This window comes from Protopterus annectens, chromosome 14.part0 (assembly GCF_019279795.1).
Source record: "Protopterus annectens isolate FY-2018-M chromosome 14.part0, PAN1.0, whole genome shotgun sequence".
Taxonomy (NCBI): Eukaryota; Metazoa; Chordata; order Ceratodontiformes; family Protopteridae; genus Protopterus; species Protopterus annectens.
The window spans coordinates 230,447,287-230,473,272 of NC_056748.1; the positions used below are offsets into that span (position 1 = coordinate 230,447,287).

A 25,986-nucleotide genomic window follows, 5' to 3' on the forward strand; every position below is an offset into this window, starting at 1 on the left:
AATCATCCAGACATAGACCGCAAACTGACCACATGGTTTCTCAAATTCTATTGATTTCTAGACAACCCGGGCTGTTACCCCAGTTCAGTCTTCATCATATTTTATCATCTTCTCAAAAAGCTTCTTCTAGAAGGATTTACAAAAGTAAATAGAAGAGATATGTATTCTCAGCACTTAGCAGGGATTTGGCCACCCATTTTGCTGCTGTAACAGCTATACTTGAATTTTTGGATTCAATTTTCAATGAAGGGACTAGCTTTTCTACTATTAGGGTAAAGTTGGCTGCCATTTCAAACTTCCACCTAGCTGGAAATAACTCTACCTTAGCTCCTTCTAAATTATGTAAAACCTTTCTCAAAGGAGCCTTTTTACCTAGACCTCTGTTAAAGGATCCTACTCCTCCTTAGGATTTGACTATTGTGCTTCAGGCCCTGATCCAATCTCCCTTTGAATCTTAAGGCAGGTCAGCTCTAAAATGTTTATCTTGGAAAACAATTTTTTTGGTCGCTTATCACATCAGCAAGACGCATATCTGAACTCCAGGCTCTATCTTCCAAATTACTGTACCTGGTTTTCTAGAAAGACAGGGTGTCCCTGAGGACAAACCCATCTTTTTAGAGGTCTCTAGACAACTCCACGTTTATCTCCATAGAACCAAGAATTTCAGGAAGACAGACCAGTTGTTTGTCTCTTTCTTTTTAAAAAACTTGGGCAAGCCATTTTCCAAAGTTGTACTGTCCAAATGGTTAACTGATTGCATCTCTTTTGTCTATACTAAAGGATGATTAGCATTGCTTAAGCCTCATAGAGCTCATTCCACAAGGTCTGTGATGGTTTCTTCAGCCTTGTGGTCAAGGGCTTCCACAGATGACATTTGTGCAGCTGCAACTTGGACTAAAGCTTACACTTTTATTGCTCATTATAAATTGGATTTGGTTTCCGGGAACAGAGCTGCCTTTGGCTCTGCAGTACACCAGTACATCTTTCCATGAGACTGTGATGCCCATGCACTGGTCCAGCAATCAAGGAGCCTCAATCCTCACCACTAACACCAGTGCGGGGCATCCATATAGGGAAAGGATAATAAATGCACACACAGTAAAGTACAATTTCCCTTAAGAGCACACAGAGATCACAGTCAGTCTGGGGCTGCTTTCTCCCTTTTTCTCCAGGTCCACAGTAAGACACCCCACTGGCACAGCTATAGGGTCCAGATCTCAGCCTAGAGGGCAAGCAAAAACCTCCAGCACCCTCTCTGTCCAACCAGTGCTTTGTGTCCCTGCCCAAGTAGCAGACACACGCACACTTTGAGATGAGAGTTATATGCAACCACACAGACGCTCCTGAGGAAGGCTGGCACAGGTTCTCCAGCTGTGCCCCTTTTACCCAGACTATACGGTAGTACCACTTGCCACCATCCACTAATATTTATTAGCTACTAAAAGGCCCTTATGAAATGGTGTCCAATTACACTATGCAATATTATTATCTAAATGGTAAGTGTGACTGAACAGCAAGGCTATTGGAGTGACTTTGTACAATATCACTAAATACATGCAATGTACTCTTAGAGCATAAATTATCTCTACACAAAACAGCCACAGTTGAAAGGTTTAAAAATATTTAATTTTTGTTGTTGTTAAAAAAAACACAAGCCAGTACTTCTTACTACACAGTGCTAGTCAAGAGTTCAGAGATCACAGAGAAATACTTAAAATAATACAGTAGAAAAGTTCTGACATCAGTACAGAAAAAAGACTAATCTAATCTTCCTATTTCCTATATATATCTAAGAGAAAACACAGTTCTAAAATAAATTTACATATAGAGCAAGACAGTGATGATGATATTGGATGTTCTCAAGACAGATGCTAAAATGCCATCATTCTTTCTGTCCTTAAATTGGTAACACAGTACCACTGATTTATTTCAGATTACATCATTTATTTCTGGTTCCCAGGCTAACAGAAACTCAGAGGTTAATAGCCCTTTTGATCTTGCAGCTGGTCAAGAAGCCAGAGCAATAATATAAATTATACATGTAAATTCTAGCCATTAAGTCTGGCCTCGAAACAATAGGCAGAATGTCTCTCTCTAGACATCTCGGCTTTGAGTTTTAGATCAAAGAATTTCACAATGCTTGACTTATCAGCTTTCTTACAGCAGAGTGCACTGTTACATTTTTTCAGTTCAAAATCAAATACAGTCTTTTCACATTTAAGAGAACAAGCCTGTGGCTTACATTAATATTTACAAATGACAGAATTATCTACAAAATTTGGCAGCCTTCACCTATCTTCACAGAGATCACCCATGATAGTTGGGGGGGGGGGTTCTGTCCCATTAGATGAGGAATGAATGAAAAGAACAACATCAGATAAAAAAGTTATGTACTTCCCATAGCATTCCATCTGAGTTGTCTATTTTTATGCTTCCTCAACTTCCCACCCAGCTGTTCCCATCCCTTTGCTTTTGGAAAGCCTGAGATCAGGACCTTTTGTTCTTTGTTTGAGCTCCAGCTCCTTTTGCTTATTCTATCTTTATTAATTTTTTTATGATGTGGTTCCCTATTATCAATGGGCAGCAAACTCAATCTGAGGTATGTTAGGTTGGCTGGGCATTGTGAGTAGTGGGAGGAGCTCGAGAGTCTTTGGATCTGATAATCTAGTAGAGGTGGCTGAGTCGGATCCAAACCCATCAGTTGAGGAAGAATGAAAATGGACAACACAGATGGAACATCATGGTGAATAAATAACTTTTTTTCCTTCGTAGTAATAAGTTAAATGCTACTTTACTTTATAGTAATATTCTTGTTAGTTTGGATAAGCAAAGCATTTTTTAATTCTTTTAGAAGTTTTTGCTACTATCTTACTTTATAAACAAATCTTTTATTTTTAGAATTAGCAACAATCTGTATATTTTTACAATTGGAGCTTTATTTACCATCTTGCCATGTAATAGGATTCTCTGTTGCTGTTATGGATAAATAAGTATATAGTAGGATGTATTTTGTGATGTCAAGCATATATAGTTTTAAATTGGTTCTGTATGGTCTCATATACTTTAGGTTCATAAGTGTTTACTAGGCTAACAACCACAAGGGCCTTTTTAAGCATAGCCATGCATCCCAAGTCTCTGACAAGTTCTGGTACCCTTAATACTTGTAAGTAGGAGGTTGGAGGTGAAACATTTACAAGCAGGGTCCTGGGAGATGAACCATTTACAGGCTGCAAGTGTCCATAAGAGACATAGGTGCCAAACCAGGGATGGATTTCCTATTCCCTACCCAGTTGTCCAAGTTACACTTGAATTGGGTTAGGGAGGAGCTCTGCTTCACATGGATGGGGAGCCTGTTCCTGAGAAGGGATAGTCTCTGGGATAGATACATGTCTCTCCAGCAAGTCCTACTTATATCACAGGCAAGGTTTAAGTCTTTAGAATGGGTAATTCTGGTGCTGTTTGTTTGTCAAATATGCAGGTGGTCTATCAGAGTGGGTTCTGACAATGCCTTGTATGCCAGGCATAGATCTCCCATCAACAGCCCATAGGAGTCAGAATACAGGGATAGGACCTTGAAGTGGTCTGCATAGGACATATTACTTACACCCTGTATTCTTTTAGTGAGGAACCTCTGTGGACATTCTAATTGTTGGATATGCCTGGTTAGGTACATACCAAAGGGGGCATTGTACTCAAAGATAGGTTTGATGAATGCTGAATACAGTGGAACAATGGCCTCCTTAGACCTAGATGCCATACATTTGTTTATAAGTTGCACAACATAGAATGATTTCCTCACTACTTTAGACAGATGATGGTCAAAGGCTAGATTACTGTCTGTGTCCCCAAGTCTTTGACTACTGGGTCAACTCTTAGGGGTGCATTCTCAATATAATAGTTACTAGGGGTGGTGGATGACATCTTGAAGGATACTATTATGCATTTCTTGGCATTTAGTTTTAGTCCATTGCTCTGGCACCAGTTGTCTGTCTGTGTCAGCCCTTCCTGGAGAACATTTGTGTCGGTGGGCGATTCAATGACAGCTCCTAATTTGCAATCATCTGCAAATATAGTCATCCAGAGGCCATTGACATTGGCCTTGACTTCAGAGAAGTGAATATCAATCAAAATGCACTGGTCCCAAGAATGCTCCATGAGGGACTCTGCTTGTGACTGGCCTCTTTGTAGAGGCAGACTCATCAATTCTAACTTTCTGAGTTCTGTCTGTGAGCCAGCTGGCTGTCCACTGGGTGACATAGAGGTTTGCATCAAAAATCTTAAGTTTTATCAACAATACTGAGAGTGGGATTATGTCAAATGCCTTGGCCAGGTCAAGCTAGGCAGTGTGAACCATTTTGCCCCCATCCATTGCTTTTGTGACTTTCTCAAAGAAGTCTACAAGGTTGAGTAAGCATGACCTGCACTTAATAAAACCAAATTGGGTTGGGTCCAATGTCTGGAGGCTTCCTATATCATTGATCATTTCCATGATAATTCTTTTCATGGCTTTGTATATGAGACTAGTAAGACTTATGGGTCTGTAGTTTCCAGGGTCTGTAGATGGCCCACCTTTGTGCATAGGGATGACTGTTGCTGTTCTCCATTCATGAAGCACAAAGTCTGTTTGGAGGCTACAGTTAAATAGCAATTCCAGTAGGCCTGATAGGTCATGTTTCATGCTATTTAGAAGGCATCCAGGAATATTGTCTGGACCCATTGATGCAGTGTTCTTGGCCTTAGAGGGAGCATTAAGGACCTGCTCCCTAGTGGTAGCAGGGGGAGTTATATTTGATGTTATTTCATGACTGAAGGTTGATCAGGAGAGAAGGGTAAAGTTGGAGCTGAATTTGTCTGCCAGTGGGTTTGCTATGTCTTCTGGCTCAGTATAGGTAGCTCCATTTACAATAAGCTCTGTACACAACTGTGTATTGCCTTTGAGATTGCAGACATAGCTAAAGAATGCCTTGTAGATGTCCTTGGGCTGGAAGGCCAAATTTATCTCAAATTTGGCTTTGGTAGACTTTATTTATTTACTGAGTTTGTTTAGTTTGATGAGAGTGCTTTTATTCTGCTGGGCACCTCACCTTGTAATTTTTGTCATTATCTTTTTCCTTCTGTTATACAGTATATTAATGTTGTGATTCCACCAGGGTAGCTTGTTTTTTTTGAGTTAGTTCTGTACTTCCTCCTGGTGGGTACAGGTGCCTTTATAACATGCTTGTATAGTTTCTGTGAACAGTTCTGCATAGGCAGCAGTGATCACAGGGTTTATGGGGGCCTGAAATTTTGACAGGTTATCAATTAATAGTAAGAAGTTAGCCTTAGAGTAGTTCTTGAATATTCCATGGTTTGCTGAGGTTCCAGGTTTTATTTTTACTTCAAAGGATACCATTTTATGGTCTGACCTTACCAGAGAAGACATTACACTAGGGGGTGTGCAGCACTCTGCCATATTAGTGAGGACCAGATCCAGTATAGTTGCACCTTTTGTTGATGTATCGACTATCTGGTCCAGGGAGTTTGTGTTTACAAAATCCAGGAATCTGTGTACCTATACTTTTGATGTTGTATATGTTTCCAAGTTAATAGTGGGGTAATTAAGGTCACCCATGAATATAGTATTGGGTTGGATGGTGAGTGTTCCCAGTAAGTTAAGTACATGGTATGGGTTTCCTGGGTCATATAGGGGGGCCTGTAGCGTGCAAGGAAGTGGTATTGGATTTTGCCTATGGTGATTTGTACATGGAGAAGCTCAAGTGCATTGTTCTGTTTGACCAGTCTTGAGGTATATTTATTTTTTATATAAATCGAGACACCTCCACCTTTAGTCCCTGTTTGCTTAGTAGCTGGTCTAAATGTGTGGAAGGCATTATAACCTTGCACTCTCAATGTGCTGTTCGTGGCTTTAAACAGTGTCTCAGTGACTGCACAAACGTCAACATTCTCTAGGGTGAAGAGAGCTTCTAGGGAGTGGAGTTTTTTGTTTAGACTGCTAGCATTGATCAGTAACACCTTTAGATTTTCTTGGGTTTGATTTGCTATGTCAGAAGTATTTTCAGTTGTTCTGATGAAAACGCTCAACTATAATAAACTAGAGGTTGTGTTTGACATTCTCCACTCATTTTTTTTCCTAAGTATTTTCAGTTTGGCATTGCCTAAAAAGGCACTATGGTGGAGTACAGTGTTTTAGCTAACATTTGAAAGCCTAGAGGGCAGAGGTACAGACCATCTCTGGCAAAGCAGTGTAGTCTGTTGACCATCTCCTTCCATGCTGACAAATATTGCACCCCCTTAGAATGACACCAGAAACTAAGCCAATTATTAAAGTCAGTGTAGCTTATATTAGTGCTTCAAAACTCCTGTCTGAGTATTATAAGTTTGTATTCTTCAAGGAAATACAGGTTCAAAGAACTAAATAGATTGCAGAATAAACTAGGATATATAATGGAATCTTGTACAACCTATGTTAGTAGGAGTAAGAACTGCCTAGGTTTTTTGCAGAGAATTTACCATTATTTGAAGACATTCTCACCAGAAAACTGACACACAGAAGTTGCTTAAGTCCATGTGTGATGACCCTCTGCTTGATGATTTCCTGTTAATAATTCTGTGTGAAAGCAAATTGAACTGCATCTCAGTTAAGCACTTCATTATTATTTCTTTTTTCTAAGAATAGATGATACAGGCCAGGCCATTTACCATGATTCTCACAAAAGCGTAATGTGCAGGTGGGCTGACATTTCTATGTAGTGTAAGGTGGTGGCTTCTGGAAAGAGATACCTCTGGACAGCAGGACCATGCTAATGTTAAAAATCTACCTACCAAAAAAAAAGTATTAGCAGAAGTATAGTCCATTGCGTGTAAGACCAATCATACCATAGTTGAGTTTTGTCGGTTTTGTGTACTGTTTTCATGGTCATTAATAGACAAACCTTAGTCCTGGTATGGAGTTGGGAGCAGAAACCAGTCCCAAACACACACACACACTTCAGTTTCTGTTTACCAGTGCCAGCAAACTTTTTGAAATGCAATCAAGTGGAAATAGTCTGGAAATGACCAAAAAGTCTGAAATGGAAAGCCTTGCCGACATAGTGGTAACTTGCAAACACTACACATTAAGTATCCTCAAGAAAATCAAAACCGGGTCCAAGTGTGCTGTGTCACACAACAACTACTACTACTGTGTTTCATTCTTGTGGCACCTGCATTGACAAACATCCACATAAACAAACCCAAATATCGAGGGAGCAGGAATTGCAGCATGAAAGAAATGCCCAGCCTCAAGCTTATTTTGAATGAGCTTATGAATAGGCTTATTGGATGTTTGTCACTGTAGGTGCAGCATATAGAGTAGTAGTCGAGAAAGAGGGTAGCCATTCTTGTATTTGAACTGTTACTCCCAAGTTTTAGGTATTTGCCTAGTATGGATTCTGTTTGGCAAGATAATTTTTTTGTTCTGAATATTATCTTCATCTATTTTTAGTATAACTTACAAGTAATGACGTTATATTTTTAGTATTGTTATAGTATTGATACAAGGAGATGGCAAGGTATAAAGTAAGGAATATGAAGTTTAGTGAAAGGTAGTTTAAAGAAGTTAAAAGAACATTTAAGAGTTGTTATTAGTTAGTTTGAGAAGCTAAATTACCTTTGTATAGCTTTTTGGGAAACCTTGATTGATTAAGCTATGGGGAGTCAAGGGTTTTGTCTGTGCCAAATTCTTGTTTGTAAAGGTGCATAGTACTAAAGTGGTTCTTGTTTGTTAAGGTAAGGTCATTAACAAAATACTAAACAAGCTGGGACTAATGGGGAGGAAGGGATTCCAACTGCTATGGGGAGGTGACTTATCTCGTCTGTCATGCAGTTTGCTGTATCAGATGAGAAAACAGGGTGAAGGGTGCAGATGAGAGGGATAACAGGAAAAACAGGGTAGGAGGAAAGGTGTGTATTGTTTAATCTTTTTCAATGTAGGTGTATTAGAGAAAATGTTAAAATCTTTAGAGAAATCAAGAAAAAATTGTGGATGTGTTTACAGTATTGGTGAAGGTGCAGTGTAAGTGAAGGAGCCATGGTGTAGAGCCATAACAGAAGGTGAGAGGGATGTGAAAAGGGAGTGATGTAGTGAGAATAGGAAAGTTGGAATGCTGAGTATTTTAGTAGAGAAGAATGCACTTTTTGAGTATTTTGAATAGAGGGTTGTGGATAGAGTCACTAGCAGGATGTGGAGGTCATAGAAAGTCATAGGAGAAATATGTAATATAATGTGATGTTTCGGGAGGTTCATTATTGGAGACAGGGCATTTTTTTTGCTGCATTAGGCAGATGCCTGGTGTAGGCAGTGTAGGTTTAGGCTTCTTTTATATTTTTCCAGAGTTTTAGTGGAGGTAGAGTTGGTACTTGTGGAGAGATATTTTAAGGTTGGAGGATGGTTTTTTTTTTTTTTTGGATTTTTTTTACTGGGATGAATAGTGTTGTTGTTAATTGCTCTTTTATTTATTGTTGATGCTTTTGTTGCTGTTTTAGGTGAATGTGAAGTTGTATTGCAGGAAATGATTTTGCTGTTTTATATGAGAATTGTGAAGTTGTTGGGTTGGCACTTGATTGTAACTTAATATGTTGTAATATATGTTTTTTATGGGATATTAATGTATATTTCCTGCTGTTTCCTCACCGATTGTTTTTGCAATAGATTTTGGTTTTATATTTCCAGTGGAATCTCAGAAGTGTTTCAATATTTAGCCTGTGTTTTATGTGAAGCGGTTGTCAGAGGCAGGCAAGGATCATTTTTAAGTGGGTTATTTTCATTCCATTTATTGGTGAAATGTACTATTTTTAGGATGGTAGATTTTTTCAACAGAATTGTTTATGAGTTTATTATTTGAGATAAAGATATCATTTGATAGGTAGAGTTATGTGTCCACATTAGTTTGTGTAATAAAAGTATTTTTTGACGTTTGCTTAACAGTAAATATGGGTGTCCCTGAGTTACTGGATGTGATTGTGTAGTTGAATTGAAATTTTTTTATGGTCAGATATATATTATGATGTCTTATTATTGAAGAAAAGAGTCTTAGCACTGGTTCATATTTATGAGTAATTTTTATACCTCCTGTTATCTTATAGGTATCTTGATCCAAAAGCTTCCTTATGTTAGGTGCATGTTATACCTGTTTTTTTTGATGATAGCCTGTGAATTGTTTTCCTTCCCTTTTATTTTAGGATATAGTGTGTTCTGCACAGAGAGGGCAGTTGAATATTTTGTTCAATTTTCTATTGTGATATATTTAGAAGATGGTTTGTTCCTTATATCAGTATGTGTTGTGTTGCAAGTGCATATTATAGGATGCACATGATAGTTACCACAGTGGTCTAAGTGTGTAATCCTTAGGCAGTGTGTGTTTTAGCTAGTTCACTACTCATATGCATGCATCAGATAGACATGGAATGTGCATGCATAGCCCATTGTATAGTGGTTTGTTTGTTTTTGTCATGTGTGTTGAGTTTGTTAGCTACTTATGTTCATGTGCATTGCAGAGACGCACACGGAATGCTAGTGCTCAGCATTTCTATTCCAGTATCCGGTTGTTGCGATAGTATTGCACCTGAGCTATTCATTGTAAGGATCTTAACCATGGAATCAGATATTATTTCATCATGATCAGTTTCATGAGACCTCACTTTCTCTATAGTCCTATTGGGGGCCCTCTGTTGGCTATTATAAGAACCGAGGTCCAGTTTGCAGACTCATCACAGTTTTCATGTCTTGAGGCAGTTTCATTGCCCCTGGCAACCTCTCCCAAGATGCCAGATCTTCTCTTTATGGTTGTTTTCTAGTCTGGCTGGCTCGCTGAAAGAGGCTATGAACTCTTTTCAACATAATACCTTATTAGCTAAAAATTTATATCTGATTTGACATTACAATGCCTTGTCTTGTTTCTCCCTTTCAGCTAAAAGTCCTTTTTGCCTTTTTTGGCTCTAGACCTTACATCCTTTTTCTTTCCTCTACTACTATCCAGCTGGATAAAATTGTGTTGTGTTCTGTTTGTTCTCCTTTCTCTCCTCTCCTCAGCCTCTTTGTTGTGAGGCCTCTTTTCCCTCCTGTGTGTATCTCTTTTAACTCAGCTACTTTTTACCTTTCTACCTCTCAATCTAATCTTCTTTCTAATCTGTTTGTTTATTTCCTTATTGTATATTTGCTTTGGTTCAATTATTTGCCTAGTGATAGTGTTTTGTGGTCTATTTTCTACGTTATAAGGCATTGTAAGTGATAGAGTTAGTATTTTCACTTTGACTGTTTCTTCCTCTCTATAAAAAAAAAAAAAAAAAAGTGTCATAGTTTGTTTTTTCTCCGGATGTTTATGCAGACTGTTGGATGGTTATTTGGGGGTTGTATTGCCATTTGCAAATCAATTCACTTACTGATATGTGTCGAGCTGATCTGGTGCGCTTAGGTTGTCACTGGTCGCAGGATAAATGACCGTTATGTGTAGGGTTTGTTGGACAAACTTGGGGTTCAGCTAGAATAAGACTCATTAAGCACCTCAGCACACAACCACCCACTTATTTTGAAGGGACACCAGTTGTGTGTACTGCTTAGGTCGAGTCTTCATGCAGCAAAGTCTGTCTCCGGATCTGTCATGGGTTTAGCTCGAGGGTCTAAAGTGGGCAGAAGAATGCTCAGTCTTTGGGTCGAAGAGGAGCCGCCTGCCCCTGACTTCCCTGTCTCCAGTGGGACAACGTGCAGCCAAGTTCTCCCATCATCTCTGACCTTTGGGAACAGATTGCAAAAAATTGGACTTTTGCAGCCGGGTTGCCAGGAGTCTGAGTCTGTATCCTGCATTCAAAGCAGCCTAGGGACCTTCATGTGTGTGAATGGAATAGCTTTCAACAGCAATTTCACCTTCCTTGGGGCGTCAGGACCCCCCAGACCCTGTTCCGCCTGAGGGTCATCCAATATTGGCCTTAGGTTGCAAAAGCATTCTTCCTATTTCATCATCATCCAAGACCCTGGATGATGATGTGGAACTGGTGGTTAGACAGCCACCAAGAAGGAATTAGCTGAGACTTCTGCATCTGTCCATCTGCCGAATAAGGAGTCTCAAATGATGAACAGATATGAGAAGCATATGTTCTCATCAGCGGCCTTTACCCTTCGGTCGATGAATTACTTATCCCATTTCACTCATCTTCAGAGAGATCTCCTCAAGGAGCTAGGAGATACTGTACAAGTTGCTACAGCCCAGGGAGTATCTGACAAGATAAATTCTCAGCTTGTGACCTTAACTTCCATTACTAACTCCTCCATGTGCCTCATTTCTTACATGGCCAATGGAGCGAGTAGGGCAGCAGGCACAGGAGTAGCTTGGAGGAGACATTCCTGGATGTGTCTTTGTGAGTTTGCAGAACCTTTTAAGTCTTCCTTTATTGACGCCCTGTTTGACAGCTCGTCCTTGTTCAGGTCAAAAGTAAAAGAGACTCTCAGCAGGAGCGAGCAGGATGGCAAGACTCTGTCTGCAGTGGGAGTACGTTTTTCTGCCCCTACTAGACCTTATCCCAAAGGTCAAAAGAGCGGGAAAATGTGATTCTGGAAGTCCAAGGGAGCCTCGCTAGACGCTCATGGTGATTTTTTCCCCTAGGGACAGAGGTGAACATAACAATGGAAGACATCATCCTCGCAGCAGAGGAGATCCGCAGAACCATGGTGACAGAGAAAAGTTCTTGGGTCGACCCTTCCAGCGCTCCTGAAGGAGGCCCATCTGTCCACCTCTGGAGGCAGTCAGGGGAAGATTATCACTGTACCCAAAAGCCTAGTTAGACTTGACTCAAGACAAATGGGTACAGTCCATCATATCCAGGGGATACAACATTCCTTTCTTCCTTCTTTTTTCCTTCCACCCCTTCCATCAAAGTCTATCCCAGACATACCACCCTGTCAAAGGGATCAAGCAATCCTAGAAATTCACAGGTTGCTAGAAAAAAAAGTCATCCAAAAAGTCCCCACAGACCAAATAGGATCTGGAATTTACTCGAGGTTCTTTCTAGTTCCAAAAAAGACAGGGGACTGGAGACCAATTTTGGATCTCAGACGACTGAACAAGTTGGTGAAGAAAATGAAATTCTGGATGGAAACACTGCAGTCTATACTCCTCTTTCTGGGTCAAGACAATTGGATGTGCTCCATAGATCTACAGGATGCATACTACCACATCAAGATGGACAGGCAATCCAGAAGATATTTATGCTTCCGGATGGGAGCCAGTCATTACCAATTCAGAGCTCTGCCCTTTGGTCTCACTACAGCTCCAGAGTGTTTACCAAATGCATGGCAGTAGTTATGGCTCACCTGAGGTGACAAGGATTCCGGGTGTTTCCATACTTAGATGACTGGCTCCTGACCACCACCACCGAGCATCTACTAACCAGGACAAAAGACACCACCATTCGTCTCTGCTCAGAGCTGGGCATTTCTATACAGTTAGAAAAATCTGCCTTGTTGCCATCACAGCGTATTACCTTTATAGGGGCAGACAAACACAAAAGGCATGGTGGCAAATCTTCCACACAAAAGAGTTCAAATGTTATACCGTCAAGTGTCGATATTGCTCAGGAAGAAAAAAGTACATTATCTGGGACAGACTGTCCAAGGGATTAGGCAAGAACACAAGTACCACTTGCACATCAATGTCCTAGAGCTGAGGGCAGTGCTTCTGGCATTGCAAGCATTCCAGAACTCTCTTCCAATAGGTACTATTGCATTACAAACAGAAAATATGTCAGTGGTGTGGTACATCAACAAACAAAGGGGAACCAGATCATATCCCCTCTGTCAGGAGGCTCAGAGAATATGGCAATGGGTGATTTCTTCTCAATGCTTTCTGACTGCAATGCACATTCCAGGGAAATCCAACCTAATAGCAGACAAGTGAGCAGAGCTATTCTTATGCCTCACGAGTAGTCCCTGAATCAGGAAGTTGCGAACCAAATTTTTCGCAAGTGGGGCCAGCCTTGATGTGACCTTTTTGCCATGCCCATCAATTCTAAATGCAGCAGCTACTTTGCCCTAATTCCCCCTCCGGGGGAGTCACCAAGGGATGCACATACTCATGATTGTCCCCTGAACTTCTATATGCCTTTTCTTCATTTCCATTAATCCCCAAGGTTATCCAGAAAGCCAGATTGTTGAGTCGCAGGCTAATTCACATTACTGGCCTCGTCAGATATGGTTCTCTTTTCTTTGGCCCCATCTTCAAGAGGAGCCTTGGATCCTGGACCCTGTACCGGATCTTCTGACTCATCAGTCAGGAACGCTCCACCCCTCGCTTCAAAGCCTCAAGCTGACAGCTTGGTTACTCCACTTCCCATCTTACCCAGGCTTCCAGAACTATCCCCGGCAGTGCAACACATTCTGGTTTCATCGCACAAGAATACAACCAGGAAACTCTATGCAAGCAAATGGAAAAGATTTTCTTATTGAGCTGACAAAACCACATGGATCCCTTTACAGCTCCTATGTCTTGGAATTTTTAACAGAAACTTTTAATCAAGGTGCAGCGGCAGCCACGATACGAGTACAATTGACTACCATATCTAACTACCAAGTAGGAGATGTGGGTTCTAATGTAATGTCCCATAAACTATGCAAAGCTTTTTTCAGGGGCACATTCCTGTTATGACCCCCTTTAAGGGAACCACCACCCCTGTGGGACCTTAGTTTGGTGTTATCGTCCTTGACTCTTCCTCCATTCGAACCAGCCTCCTCTTGTTCTCTGAAGTTTTTAACTTGGAAGAGAATTTTCTTGATAGCCATTACCTCTGCTAGTAGAGTTTCAGAACTCCAAGTGCTGTCTATCCATCCCCCGTATCTGATTTTCCACAAAGACAGAGTTTCGCTCAGAACAAATCTTTCCTTTCTACAGAAAGTTTGCTCTGAGGCCAATTTAAATCAGTCGATCGAGTTGCCCGTATTTTTCCCTAATCATGGCAACAAGGCAAAAGACAAGCTTCACCAGCTGGATGTACATAGACAGCTATATTATTACTTACATAGGATCAAAGAATTTAGAAGGTCGGACCAACTCTGTGTCCTTTTCAGAAAGTAGGAAAGGTACTTCAGTTTCAAAGGTCACCTTGTCGAAATGCCTTACAAATATCATCACTTATGTCTATAGCCCTCAGAATAACCAGCTGCCAGGAATAATTAAGGGACATTCAACTAGAGCTATGTCCACGTCCACTGCCTTTCAAGCTAGACTTCCCTTTGGATTCAATCTGCGCTGCTGCTATATGGCTCAACCCGCATACCTTTATCACTCATTACAAAGTAGATGTGGCCTCCAGGAACAGGGCATCCTTTGGTTTCACTGTTCTGAAGAGTTTATTTACCTGAGACACTCAAGAAAGAAGGTGCTGGGGACGCTGTCTCAAACAGCAAGAATGAAGGCGAGATAGGACAACATAACATAAAGAAGTTATGTACTTACCATAACGTTCCATGTTTGCTGTCCATGATCTCGCCTTCATTCTTGCATCCCACCCTTCCTTCCCCCTTCCTGGAGGATTCAGAGGAAATTACAAAATTGGCTGTCATTGCCTGATTCCCTTCATGCCTTTAAGAATTTTTCTTTGGGCAGCTCATCTGTTACAGTTATTTACTGAATGGCATAGCTTAGTGATTAGTTTCTCAAATGAGATCTGGGGAGCAGCCGCTAGGCATCCTGGGATAGGTTGTAGCCTTGAGCCAGTGACAGCTCTCGAGCTTTAGTATGTGGCCAAGTCAGAACCGATGCTCGGTTCTGAACCCAACCAGTAATAATGAAGGCAAGATCATGGACAACAGACATGGAACGTTATGGTAAGTAGATAACTTCTATTTTTGCATATGTACTGAATAGCTGGAGTCCACCAGATGTGCATTAGTGTATGCTACTTATCCAGGGTGTTTTCTACTTCATTGAATTGTGTAAGGCTCTGGTTTATGGATTCTACCACTTAGCATCCCTTTGCAATTGCAGACATTGTTTATGAATCTTGCTTAGAAACTTAACTGTAGAGGACGTAAATGAGTAAAAAAATGTTTTACAGTACACAGTCCCTTGCTCTGACCTTTCCATGCTATGTAAAGTTTCTTGTTCAGTTTTGTGTGTGTGATCATGTGTGCATGTGCATATATGTGGAAGGCTGATGCAGACATAAAGTGTGGAGCTGGGGAGATGTCACTGGAGAATTGTGTAAGGCTAACGTTGAACTGATTCTAGGAGAAAATATTAACATTACAAAGTTAAAGCTAAAACTAAAGTGGAAGCAAAGATGGGGAAATCATGCTTTACATCCAGCATATTCTTGTTTTTCCATAAGGAAACATCTGCCTTGGAAACTTTGAATGTGGAAAAAGAAGTGAAGGCTCACCAGACGGGTCCAGCCTATCTTTGCTTGTCTCCACATCATCAGTGGTTAGCATCAGTGGCCAAGGATGGAGTACTGCAAATTCTGGAAGCTGTCAATATGGTAAGAATATTTCACTGCCGTATAAAACAATGCCTTATTATTGAATGTTATCCTTAAGAGGGCTGTTTTAACAAGAACATTAGCCAAGATCAAAATTCTAGTTCAGATGTCTTCCTCTGTCTCCATCCCATCAACCAATGCCACGAGTTTCTGAAATCATTAATCAAGAAAGGATACATATTCTGACTGATAGAGTGAACACAGTGTAAGCAGTGCATTCTTTCGTTACTAGGTACAGGAACAAAACAAAACATAAAAGCAGTGTATTCTTTCCTTAATAGGTACAGGAATAAAACAAAAATAACTATGTTAATAATTTAAAAAAAATCATACAATATGTTTTTAAGCCACAAAAAGCAAATCCAAATAAAGATGAAAATCCAAATAAAGCTCAAAAAATGTTTTTAATAAATAAATAAATCAACAGTCAGAAAGTGAAAATATAAGTACCAAAGTCAGCTTGTTCGTCTTGCAAATCTTTCTCAAGTGGATCAAAGACTTCATCAGACTTCAGTCAGTTGAACTTTCACATTCATTTAAATAACAGTTCACTTAGTCACTTGATTAAACTTGTGATATTACATATCTCTCTTCTGTTTCCATTTTAATCCATTACCCCCACATGCATCTAGTAACACTTGACACTTGTATTCTCTATAGTTTAAATCATCCTCCCCATTGCCACCCCTCTTGCTAATGGCGCATAGTCCAACACTTCAAATAAAAACTTTTTAAAATTAACACGTTTTTCCAAATGCCTATGTAATTGCATTCAATATATCTTTTTTCTTTAGTGGCACGCATTTGTTTGTTTGTGTCTTTCGGCTTTTTCCCGGTTAGGGGTCGCCACAGCGGAACTCTGTCCCGCTAATGATTGGCAGTAGATTTTTACGTGCTGGCTTGCCGGGCCTAATGCACAACCTTCAGCGAAGGAACGCCCATTCACGCATGTCGCCAAACAGAAGACGCTCTAACTGAGAATCAAACGGGCAGCGTCTAACTGTGAGGTGACAACGCTACTGCAGCACCACCACCACAGTCATTAGTGGCACGCATATGCTCATAAATTTTCCTTTTAATCTCCTGTGTGTCTTTCCTATGTTGTTATACAGACTAGTATGTATTAATATAGCAATAACCCACGCCTGGGTGTGGGTAATGCTGGATTTACCCACGGTTGGCGTGGTTTGGTCGCCCGAGGGACCAAACAAAGCCAACCGTGGGTAAATACAGCAGTACCCACACCCAGAAGTGGGTTATTGCTATTATACCATGACATTATTTAAGAAAAGAAACTATTACTTTTCTTAAATAATGGCATAGTATAATGCCTGTTTACTGCCCTTCCGCAGATGTCTGGCATCCGCGGCAGTTCTGATGTACTGCGCACCTGCACAGTACATCAGAGCTGTGGGCAAAAGCAACGGAGAAAGCAAGATCTCCGTTGCTTTTTTTTACTGTTTTCGCTATGTTAAATGGGTTTAACATAGCGAGACAGTTTTAAAATAAGCAACGGAGATGTCCGTTGCTTATTTTAAAACTGTCTCACTATGTTAAAGCGATTTAACATAGCGAAACAGTAAAAAGCAAGGGAGATCTTGCTTTCTCGGATGCTTTTTTAAACCTGTCTCGCTATGTTAAATGGGTTTAGCATAGCGACAGCTTAAAATAAGCAACGGAGATCTCCATTGCTTATTTTAAACTTGTCTCGCTATGTTAAACCCATTTAACATAGCGAGACAGTGTTTTAAAAGTAGAGTTATACTAATGGAAAAGTCCGGCGACGGACCTTTTCCATTAGTATAACTCGATTTACAATGTGCACGCTGGCCAATCAGCGTGCACATTTTGGGGGGGGTCATGGTATAATTCCTGATTGTTACTTTCCTAACACAGGCCTGCTGCATATCACCTTTAGTATGTCCACTACCTAAAATTTTACTGCTGTGGAGTGAAATTTATATACTGCATTGAGAAGTGTGTGTAACCATATATGGCACCTCTCCTGAAAGATAATTTCTGGGTTTTGGAGAGTGAACATTGGGCAGACGATGGTGGGGTATTTTAAAATGAAAAATAAATATTTAGAAACTTCACGTATGATATATGGATATTTCTGATATCAGGAAAGTAATTTTTGGTAAAAGATAATTCTAGATGGTGGGTATTCAAATTTCAAAGAATTCTCAGTATCAGCAGGAGATTGTACAACTTCTCAACCTCAGTCTGAACCACAGCCCACTGTTAACCTGCAAAAAGTGAGAGATCTCTGCTTGTTTATTTGAAGCTGCACTGAAATTCCATGTTTGGTTGAGGTGCAACATTTTGCTGAGGTTTTTTTTCATGTGGGCCTACTTCTCAACTATGTAGTGCAAGAAATCTAGACAAAGCCTAAATTAATCAGGGAAGAAAGGCTCAAAAATAGGGACAAATTTTAAATATTGCTCTAATAAACTTAGAAAGTTGTTAGAATAACAGGATTTGTATTAGCATGGATTTTCTAAAGGATATGAAGTCTGAAACTCAAGCTTATGTCATTATTTAGTGACGTCAATCCTTGGTGATTTGCTTAGAAATTGCTAATTTTTATGAGGAACAGAAAAAAATATGAGGCAAAAATCTGCAAAATTTTCGACTGTTGACACATACGCTTATGGGTGATATTAATGTAATATTTACTTTATGTATTTCTTTGTTTTTGCTTTACGTTTTACTGAACCTGTAGTTTCATTTCAGTTTTAATGCAGCCAGACTTCATGTGGAAAAACCTTATCAAGTGTCTGCACTTAACAGTTGTCATGGTTGTACAAACCATATGGTAGGTATATTTAATTAAGAAAGTGTAGGACAAGCAGAGGGACTCCATCTATCTCCTGTGGGACACTTTTTTGGAGGATCAGTGCTAATACTTGTGATTCACCAGTTTATTTGCTTCGGTGTTGGTGATCTAATTTTTTATAGGATCTTTTGTATGACATGAATTTGTAAAATGGTGTGAAAGTGCAAACTACAGTGCATTCTACTATAATTATACTCAGAGTGGCTATATTCATTGAGGAGAACTATTTAGAATATAGATTGAGTTGTCCTTAGTCACTGTTCTAACACTATTTTTATGGGGTCTATATAATGGGATCCAACAAATTATGTGCTTGCTGTTCTGTCAAGTACATGCAGACATGTTCTGTGCTGAAGATAATGGCATTTGTCCCATTCGTCATTCTCACTGCTGAAGCAGGGTTGTGTCTTCCCCAAGGTACAACAATCTGCCAGTCTTAAAAAGCTCTGGCTCTATTTCCCATCTACATTCTGACTGCTGATTGGACAAACCCTTGGAATGGAAATTAGCAGCCAGAGTGTATACAACTTTAGTACTTTCTTGCTGCCTGTAGAGAAAACAGCTTGGATGCTTCTCTGGAACAGCAGTCAGTTTCAGGCTGGCAGATCACTCCTCACAGAGGAACCTTTCATCATTGAAATTATTGCCCTTTTAATCAAATTTTATTGTATTCTATTTTTAATGTAAGGCATTATTTCTCCTTTAAGAATAACATTAGGTTTACTCAAATCTGATATGTCTTGCAAAGAATTGATATTTTTAGAAAGGGGTTTATTGTTGACTTGTGTGGGCTGTTTTGCTTTTGAGACATTTTATTGTAGGGTGTTGTTTTAAGGGTTGGGAACTGTTTTTCATGGCTTGAAATTTGTATTTGTGTTTTTACTGCTTGTGTACACTTCATGAAAAGTAACCTGGATTACTTGAAGGGACTTGAGTTCCTGTAGGATTTTTTTGTGTACTGTTTTTGAAGTGGGACTTTGTGGAGAAGTGAAAATGTGTGTGCTGTTTGTGGATTATTTGGAACTTCCCTTCCAATTGACTCTATCCAGCAGTACATACAGAAAATCATGCTTCTTCCTCGGCTATAACAAAGAAACTTATTGTGATCCTGCTGTTTCTTCAACCACTGTAATTAAAAAGGAAAAAAAAAAACAGAAGGAGCCTTTGCCTACACCACAGTTTCAGACTGTGCCTCAGCCACTGTTGGGTGATTCTGCAGTGGATCATAAGTAGGTTTATGTACTAGTTATAGACAATTGTGAGTTGAGAGTATGCAAGTTAGTTGGTAGTTTGAGCCATTGGAGTTCTCTGAGTGCTGTACAGTATGTGATCTGTGGGGGAGGTTGGCTGCAAATTATGCAAACTTGTTGCAGCACTGCTCAAGCTTATTTAGCTGAGTTTGTTGCATGTTTGTCAATATATGTGCAGTATAGAGGATAGTATGTCGAAGTGGGTAGCCGCAATATGAAATCTTGTGCTATTAGACAAATATAGTTTGGCCCTGTGGAGACTGCCAAGTTTTTGATGTTTTTTTTCCCACTAAGTGATCTATATGGGCATGAAATGTTAGGTTTTTATGAACCCCAAGTAACTTAGTGTGGGTGACAGGTTCCTCAGACCACTTACTGTTTTTATGCTGGGTTCCTCTGGTGTAGTCCTTTCTGCAACCATGGACTAGGGGTTAGCCGCATCCTCTGCAGCTCTTCCACTGGCCAATCTGGGCATGGGAGAACCATCATGTTTGGATCTGGGAGGTTCTTCCTAGGGTGGCTGGGGAAAAAGACCTGTTGCCCTAGATCAATTGCCATCCTCTTGTTGGTCTTCTTCCAGGGATGTCACTCGAAAAACAAAACAAAAGGTTAGACACTGCTTATCTAATGGCAATTTGTCTGTTATTTCTTACCTTGGCCAGGCATTTATTGTAGATTTTTATTCCTGGAGAGTAGAATTCCATACCAAACAGTAAACTGGGTATAAAAATTCCTAAGGAAAGCATGTTAGAGGAGTATGATGTGAGCAAAGACCGGGTTTCTTCTCCTGCAGATTTTCAATCCCAAGACTCTGATTTAAAAGAAAGTTGTTCCTCTCTAACGCCTTTAGAAGAGTTTTCCTTTTCTGAGACTATTCCCAGGCTGAATTACATATTTTTTGTGGGAACAAGTGCAATATTGCCCCCTGAGTTGAGGAAATGTTATGATACATTGTAAGTGGATGTGCCACACACCACACCCATTCCTCCTATCATGTTAGCCTTGGAGGATGTGTTAATTGCTGCCTGCAATAACCCTGACTGTCAGTCTTCAGTCCCCAAAAAGGCAGATAGACTTTATAAAGTACCTGAAATTAACAAATTCTTAATTGTGTAGACAGTTTGAGGGAATTTTCTGTCTCACTTCCTTCAGGAGTTAGGTCCTAGCTAAATAATATTATTTCTAACCTGTCTCAGGTGTCTAAACATGCCTTTAAGAGGGTGTATAATTATGCAGATACTGTTTGTAGAACCACTTCCATTGCTAATGTTTTGACAAGATATGCTTTGGTATGTAATCAGTAGATCCAATGTTGTCTTTTCTGTCTGGCTACAATCTGTGGGCTATGGGATCTGTCTCAGATCCAAGACCAGCCATTCCAGAAGATTTCAAGCTTGGAGCTGCACATTCTCTATTTATAATACTCTATCTCCTATCCAACTCAGATCGCATTTGACACCTACATGGCCCACAATGCGATTGTCAACCTTGTCATAGATTTCTGTATCCTTTTTTGGTATTTAGTGTGATTTTTGCCTTGTAATACTTCCTCTACCCTATTTAGCTTTTTGAGTCAGTTTAAGCCTTTAGGCAGGCCCAGATTTAGCTAGGTCTTGTACCTGCTACCTTGGTGCCAGTACTGGTGGGGTCATTGGGTTTTTTTCCTAACTTTTGCCCTTTAGCTCTAGTGTTTATGGATCTAGTTGCCATGCCTCCCCAAGGGTTGGTTCCTACTAATTGGCCACTTCAGACCCAACCCCTACCTTGGCCTTCTCAAATCTGATGGTTTTGAAGCTGAGCAGGCCTCAGAGCTGAGGGTTCAGGGCTGGGGTTCTGGAGTTGGGATTGACTCTCAAAGTTTGAGTCTTCCCTCTTTCTTGGAGCCTTGGCACTCAGCGGTTTGGCTCTGGTATTGGCGTCTGTGCAGGTTGAGTTGGTTTTGGAGGTGGGTGGTTACATGGGTTCTTCAGATCCTGGGGGGGGGTCTGCTGTGGGTGGTCTTTGGTCAATGCCTTTGGTGACATAGAGAGGATGTTCTACAGCCTGGAGATGGAGTGGTCAGCAACAGCAGGTAATAAACCCTTTCTTCATTTGGACCTGTGGATTCATATTGGAAGCTCCAGGAAAGCCCACATCTTCATGTCTCTAGGCTGTCCTGCATCCAGGGACCCCCCCTGCCTCTTTCACTTCTCCTCCAGATTCTCTGGTCTAGGAGAGTCACTGTAAGAGTCAGTGCTTGAAGATGCAACTGGATTCCACGGAGGAATTTCTCACTGAGGATACTAAGCTCAAGGTAGGAGAGGATTCTTCAGAGTCCCCCCGTAAGGATACCTCTTTTGGTGATCTTATGGAGCTCCTTTATCATCGTGGGGGTTGGACTGCTGAAGCTCCCTTTCTGGAGGTGTCAGTGTTTTTGGAAGCTTTTGGTGTGGGCTTATCCACATCCATGGTGGTTTCCCCTCTAGTTACACTGATTGGCCTGAACTCTTGGTGGACTTGGAGGGAACCAGATATGGTGGAACCTATTCCTAATAAAACAGATAAGATTTTGTCTCCCTCGAAGGACTGGGGACATTGGAGTAAGGCTCTCACTGTTGATACCATTGTGGTGACTGGAGCCACCAGAAAGGACACTTCAGAGGAAAGTTTTTTTGGTCCATCCCCCAAACAGGGAATCTAGGACGATGGACTGCTTAGAGAAGAGCACCTATGCATCAGTGGCTTTTGCGCTGAGAGTGTTAAATTATTTGATGCATTTGACAAGGCTTCAGCACGACGTTGCTTTGGAAAGGTCAAAGGTAGTGAAAACACAGCAGGTGCTGGAGACTCCAAAGACTCCAGAGATGCAGTTGTCAACCTTGCAGTGTTTCCACTGTATATATCCACCTACCCTCCAAAGCAGCTGCCGGCATGTCCAGAGCTGCTGGTACCAGTATTGCCATTTGCTGGCACTCTTGGATGACGTGTAATTTTCTGAATTTCTTTAAGGTACCCTTTGTCAATGCCACTTTTGACTGCTCTTCTCTATCTGGACCAGAGTTCAAGTACACGTTAACCAGGAGTGAACAGGATAGGAAGACTCTGTCTGCTGTCAGAGTGCAGTTTGCCATCCCTCAGTGGACCTTCTGTAAGAACCAGAAGGATGGCAAGCATCTCTTTTTCCAGAAAGCATAGCAGTCTTTTCAATATGTCACTGGTGAGGCTGCCCCCTTGCAGTATGAAGGGCAGCCAGAATGGATGCCACCCACACACCAGAGGTAGTTTACAGAACCAGAGCTTCCATGGAACTTTATCCGAAAGATCCTTTCAGTGTACCTGAAGGGTTGCCCATCTCTCCTACTCTGGAAGCAGTTGGGGGTCTCTTGGCTGACCACCCAAATGCTTGGGAGCCCATCACGTCAGACACAAGTGTTGAGAGTCATATCCAGAGACTATACAATTCCATTTTTATTTCCATAGAAAATACCAAGTCCCTCCCAGATATTCCACTCCATTAGAGAAAAGAGATTCAGGATTCAAAAGCTGCTGATAAAGTGAGTTATGCAAAGGTTCCAGCAGATGAATCAGGATCCAGGGTGTACCAAAGGTTCCAGCAGATGAATCAGGATCCAGGGTGTATTACAGGTTCGTTTTGGTACAAAAGAAGAACAAGGACTTGTGACCAATTTTGGATCTGAGTAAACAGAACCATTATGTGAAGCAGACCAGGTTCTAGATACTGTTGCTGTTCAAAAACAAAACAAAAAAGTTTTTAAGGGTCTACAGGTTAGGGGTTTGGTGTGCAATTGCATTTGAAGTTCTGTGTTGTTTTTATTTTGTTCTTTGCATTTTTTTCAGGTGGTGGTTCTCCTTCATCATGGACAAAGAGAAGAGATTTAAGAAATTTGTGTCATGTGGTTGCCATCACAGGATGCACATGATTGTTGTATGTACTATCTCAGCACCTCGCATTTGGATGCTGAGTGCTCTATTTGTGCAGACTTTGGTACCAGGGCTCTGAATGAGTGCTGGACCACGTTAGTGTTCGAGATTGCTGCCCTCAGGGGAGCCTATGGCATCCACTTTGAAGGAAAGTAATGAGTGCGCTGGGTCAAGGTAAAGAGTGCTCTCAGGACCCTAAGGTGCAGGATAAGGACAAGCGGGACCACAAATGTGTAGCTTCCTCACATTCTGACCAGGCAGATCTGAAGATCCACAGACCTTCATCTCCCATGGCTGCGTTGGCACAGGACTGGTTCTTTCTTTTCAGAACTGGTTTCCCATGGTGCTGTCTTTGGGGAAGTCAGTATCCCCAGCTTTAAGCATTCCTATTCCCTTCTTGGTTAAGGGACAGGCTCATATAGGGCTTCCTTTCTGGGATAGGGTGAGGCATTTCAGATGGAAGACAGTTCAGGGTATCTGATCTGGTCAACTTTTGAGGCCAATCTTCACATCAGTGTCTTGGCGATGAGAGTGGTCCTCTCAGTATTGCAGGCTTTTCAGTTTTTTTCCCCCCAGGGTGCGATCTTGGTTCAAATAGATATGTCTGTGGGGGTTCACTACATATGACCAAAGCCCATTTGACTGAGACCAAATGACCGAAAGTTAATTTGACCGAAAACCCATATGGCCGAAAAACAGCACTGGCAGGTATATGCCCTGTTTCCCACTGTAGTGTAACCCTGGAGTGAGAATGTAAAGTTGTGGGGGGTGTAGCCCTCCACGTTTTGCAACCAGTTTTTACTGATGTATGTTTTAATGCATTTTTAATGGTTACACATGTATATAATAGTGCATAAACTGCAATTATGTGGGGGGCTACGCCCACCCACAACCCCCCAATGTGGGGGGCTGTGCCCCCCACACCCACCAACTTTATATTGTCACTCCAGGGTTGCACTACAGTGGGGAACAGGGCATATACCTGCCGGTGCTGTTTTTCAGTCAAATGAGTTTTTGGTCAAATTAACTTTCGGTTATTTGGTCTCAGTCAAATGGGCTTCGGTCATATGAACTTTCAGTCATATGTAGTGAACCCGTCTGTGGTGTTGTAAACAAACAGGGAACTCAATCTTGTCCTCTTTGTCATTAAGCTATGAGAGTGTGGCAATGGGCAGTCTCCTGTCAGCAGTTTCTTATAGCAAAGCACATCCCTCGGAAGTCCAACATCTTAGTGGACAGTTTAAGCAGGATCATTCTTCTTCCTCATGAGTGGTCTCTAAATCCAGAGGTAGCAGCCTGGATATTCCAGCACTGGGGGAGCCTTTGTTGTGATCTGTTTTTCATCCCATCCAGAATGAAGTGCAGCAGTTTTTACATCCTCATTCCTTCTGTGGGAGTGTCATAGAGGGACACTCTTCTGTATGCTTGGCTCTTGGGTCACCTATATGCATATCTGCCTACTCCCTCAGAATTTCATTTTTTCAGAACAACTGTGAGTATCATTGCTTTGTTTTGGCCCTGACAAGTTTGGTTCCCTTTCCAGTGGCCTCACTCTTGGTTACCCTCCTTGCGTCCTCTACCCAATGCTGGGTTTGAGCTCTCATCCATTGGGGATTTCCTCACCCAGTATTCATACTCTCAAATTGACCAAATAGTTCCTTTAGTTCCCAAGATAGGCAGAGATCCCAAGCTCTCTGACAGTTGTCAATATTTTATTCTCCTCAGACACGTTCTACACTTAAGATTGTTGCTATTAAATGGAAATGTTTTGCAATTTTTTGAAGGGCTTGAATCCCTTCTTAGCCCTTTTGGATATTATTCTGAATTTTCTTGCTGACCTTTTTCATCCTGAGTCGAACTATTGTACTATTGAGGGACAACTGGCAGCTATTTCCAATTTCTATATTGACAGAGATAATACTTCAGTGGCTGCTCAGAAGATTTCTAGGGTGTTATTGAGAGGTACATTTTTATTACAACCTCCCATTTGGTATCCCATTCTTTATTGGGAATTATCTTTTATGCTCCATGTTTTTGTCTGGCCCTTTGTTTGAACCTTCAGCCACCGTATCTTTGAAGTTGCTATCTTTGAAGACTGTTTTCCTGGTGGCTGTGATATCTGCTAGATGTGTTTCAGAGCTGCAGGCCTTATCCTCAGTGCCTCCCTATTTAATTTTTCTTATGAAAAGGGTTTCCCTTAAGGCTGATCTTGCCTAAGATAGCTTCCGAGTCTACCTTGAATCAGCTTATCCACTTACAGGTATCTGTGTTTTTCCCCAACTTTAGTAATAAAGGTAAATATTTGCTGTAGTGTCTCAATGCTCATAGGCAACTGAGATTTTACCAGGACAGGACCAAAGCTTTCAGGAAATCAGATCAACTTTTTGTCCCTTTTTTTAAGATCAAGCTAGGCAGGCCAGATGTTCTTCATGTTTCACTGTTGCGGTTATCACCTATGGGGGTTATCCTTGC

General features: G+C 41.0%; 1 protein-coding gene across 1 annotated transcript in view; it reads left to right on the forward strand.

The window, feature by feature from the left end:
- Positions 1-25,986, forward strand: part of CFAP43 (cilia and flagella associated protein 43) — a 3,581,735-nt gene that overhangs the window by 1,347,494 nt on the left and 2,208,255 nt on the right. Inside the window, exon 15 of the mRNA XM_044055952.1 lies at positions 15,355-15,504. Coding sequence (XP_043911887.1) covers positions 15,355-15,504 — 150 coding nt within the window. The remainder of the gene's footprint in view (positions 1-15,354; positions 15,505-25,986) is intronic.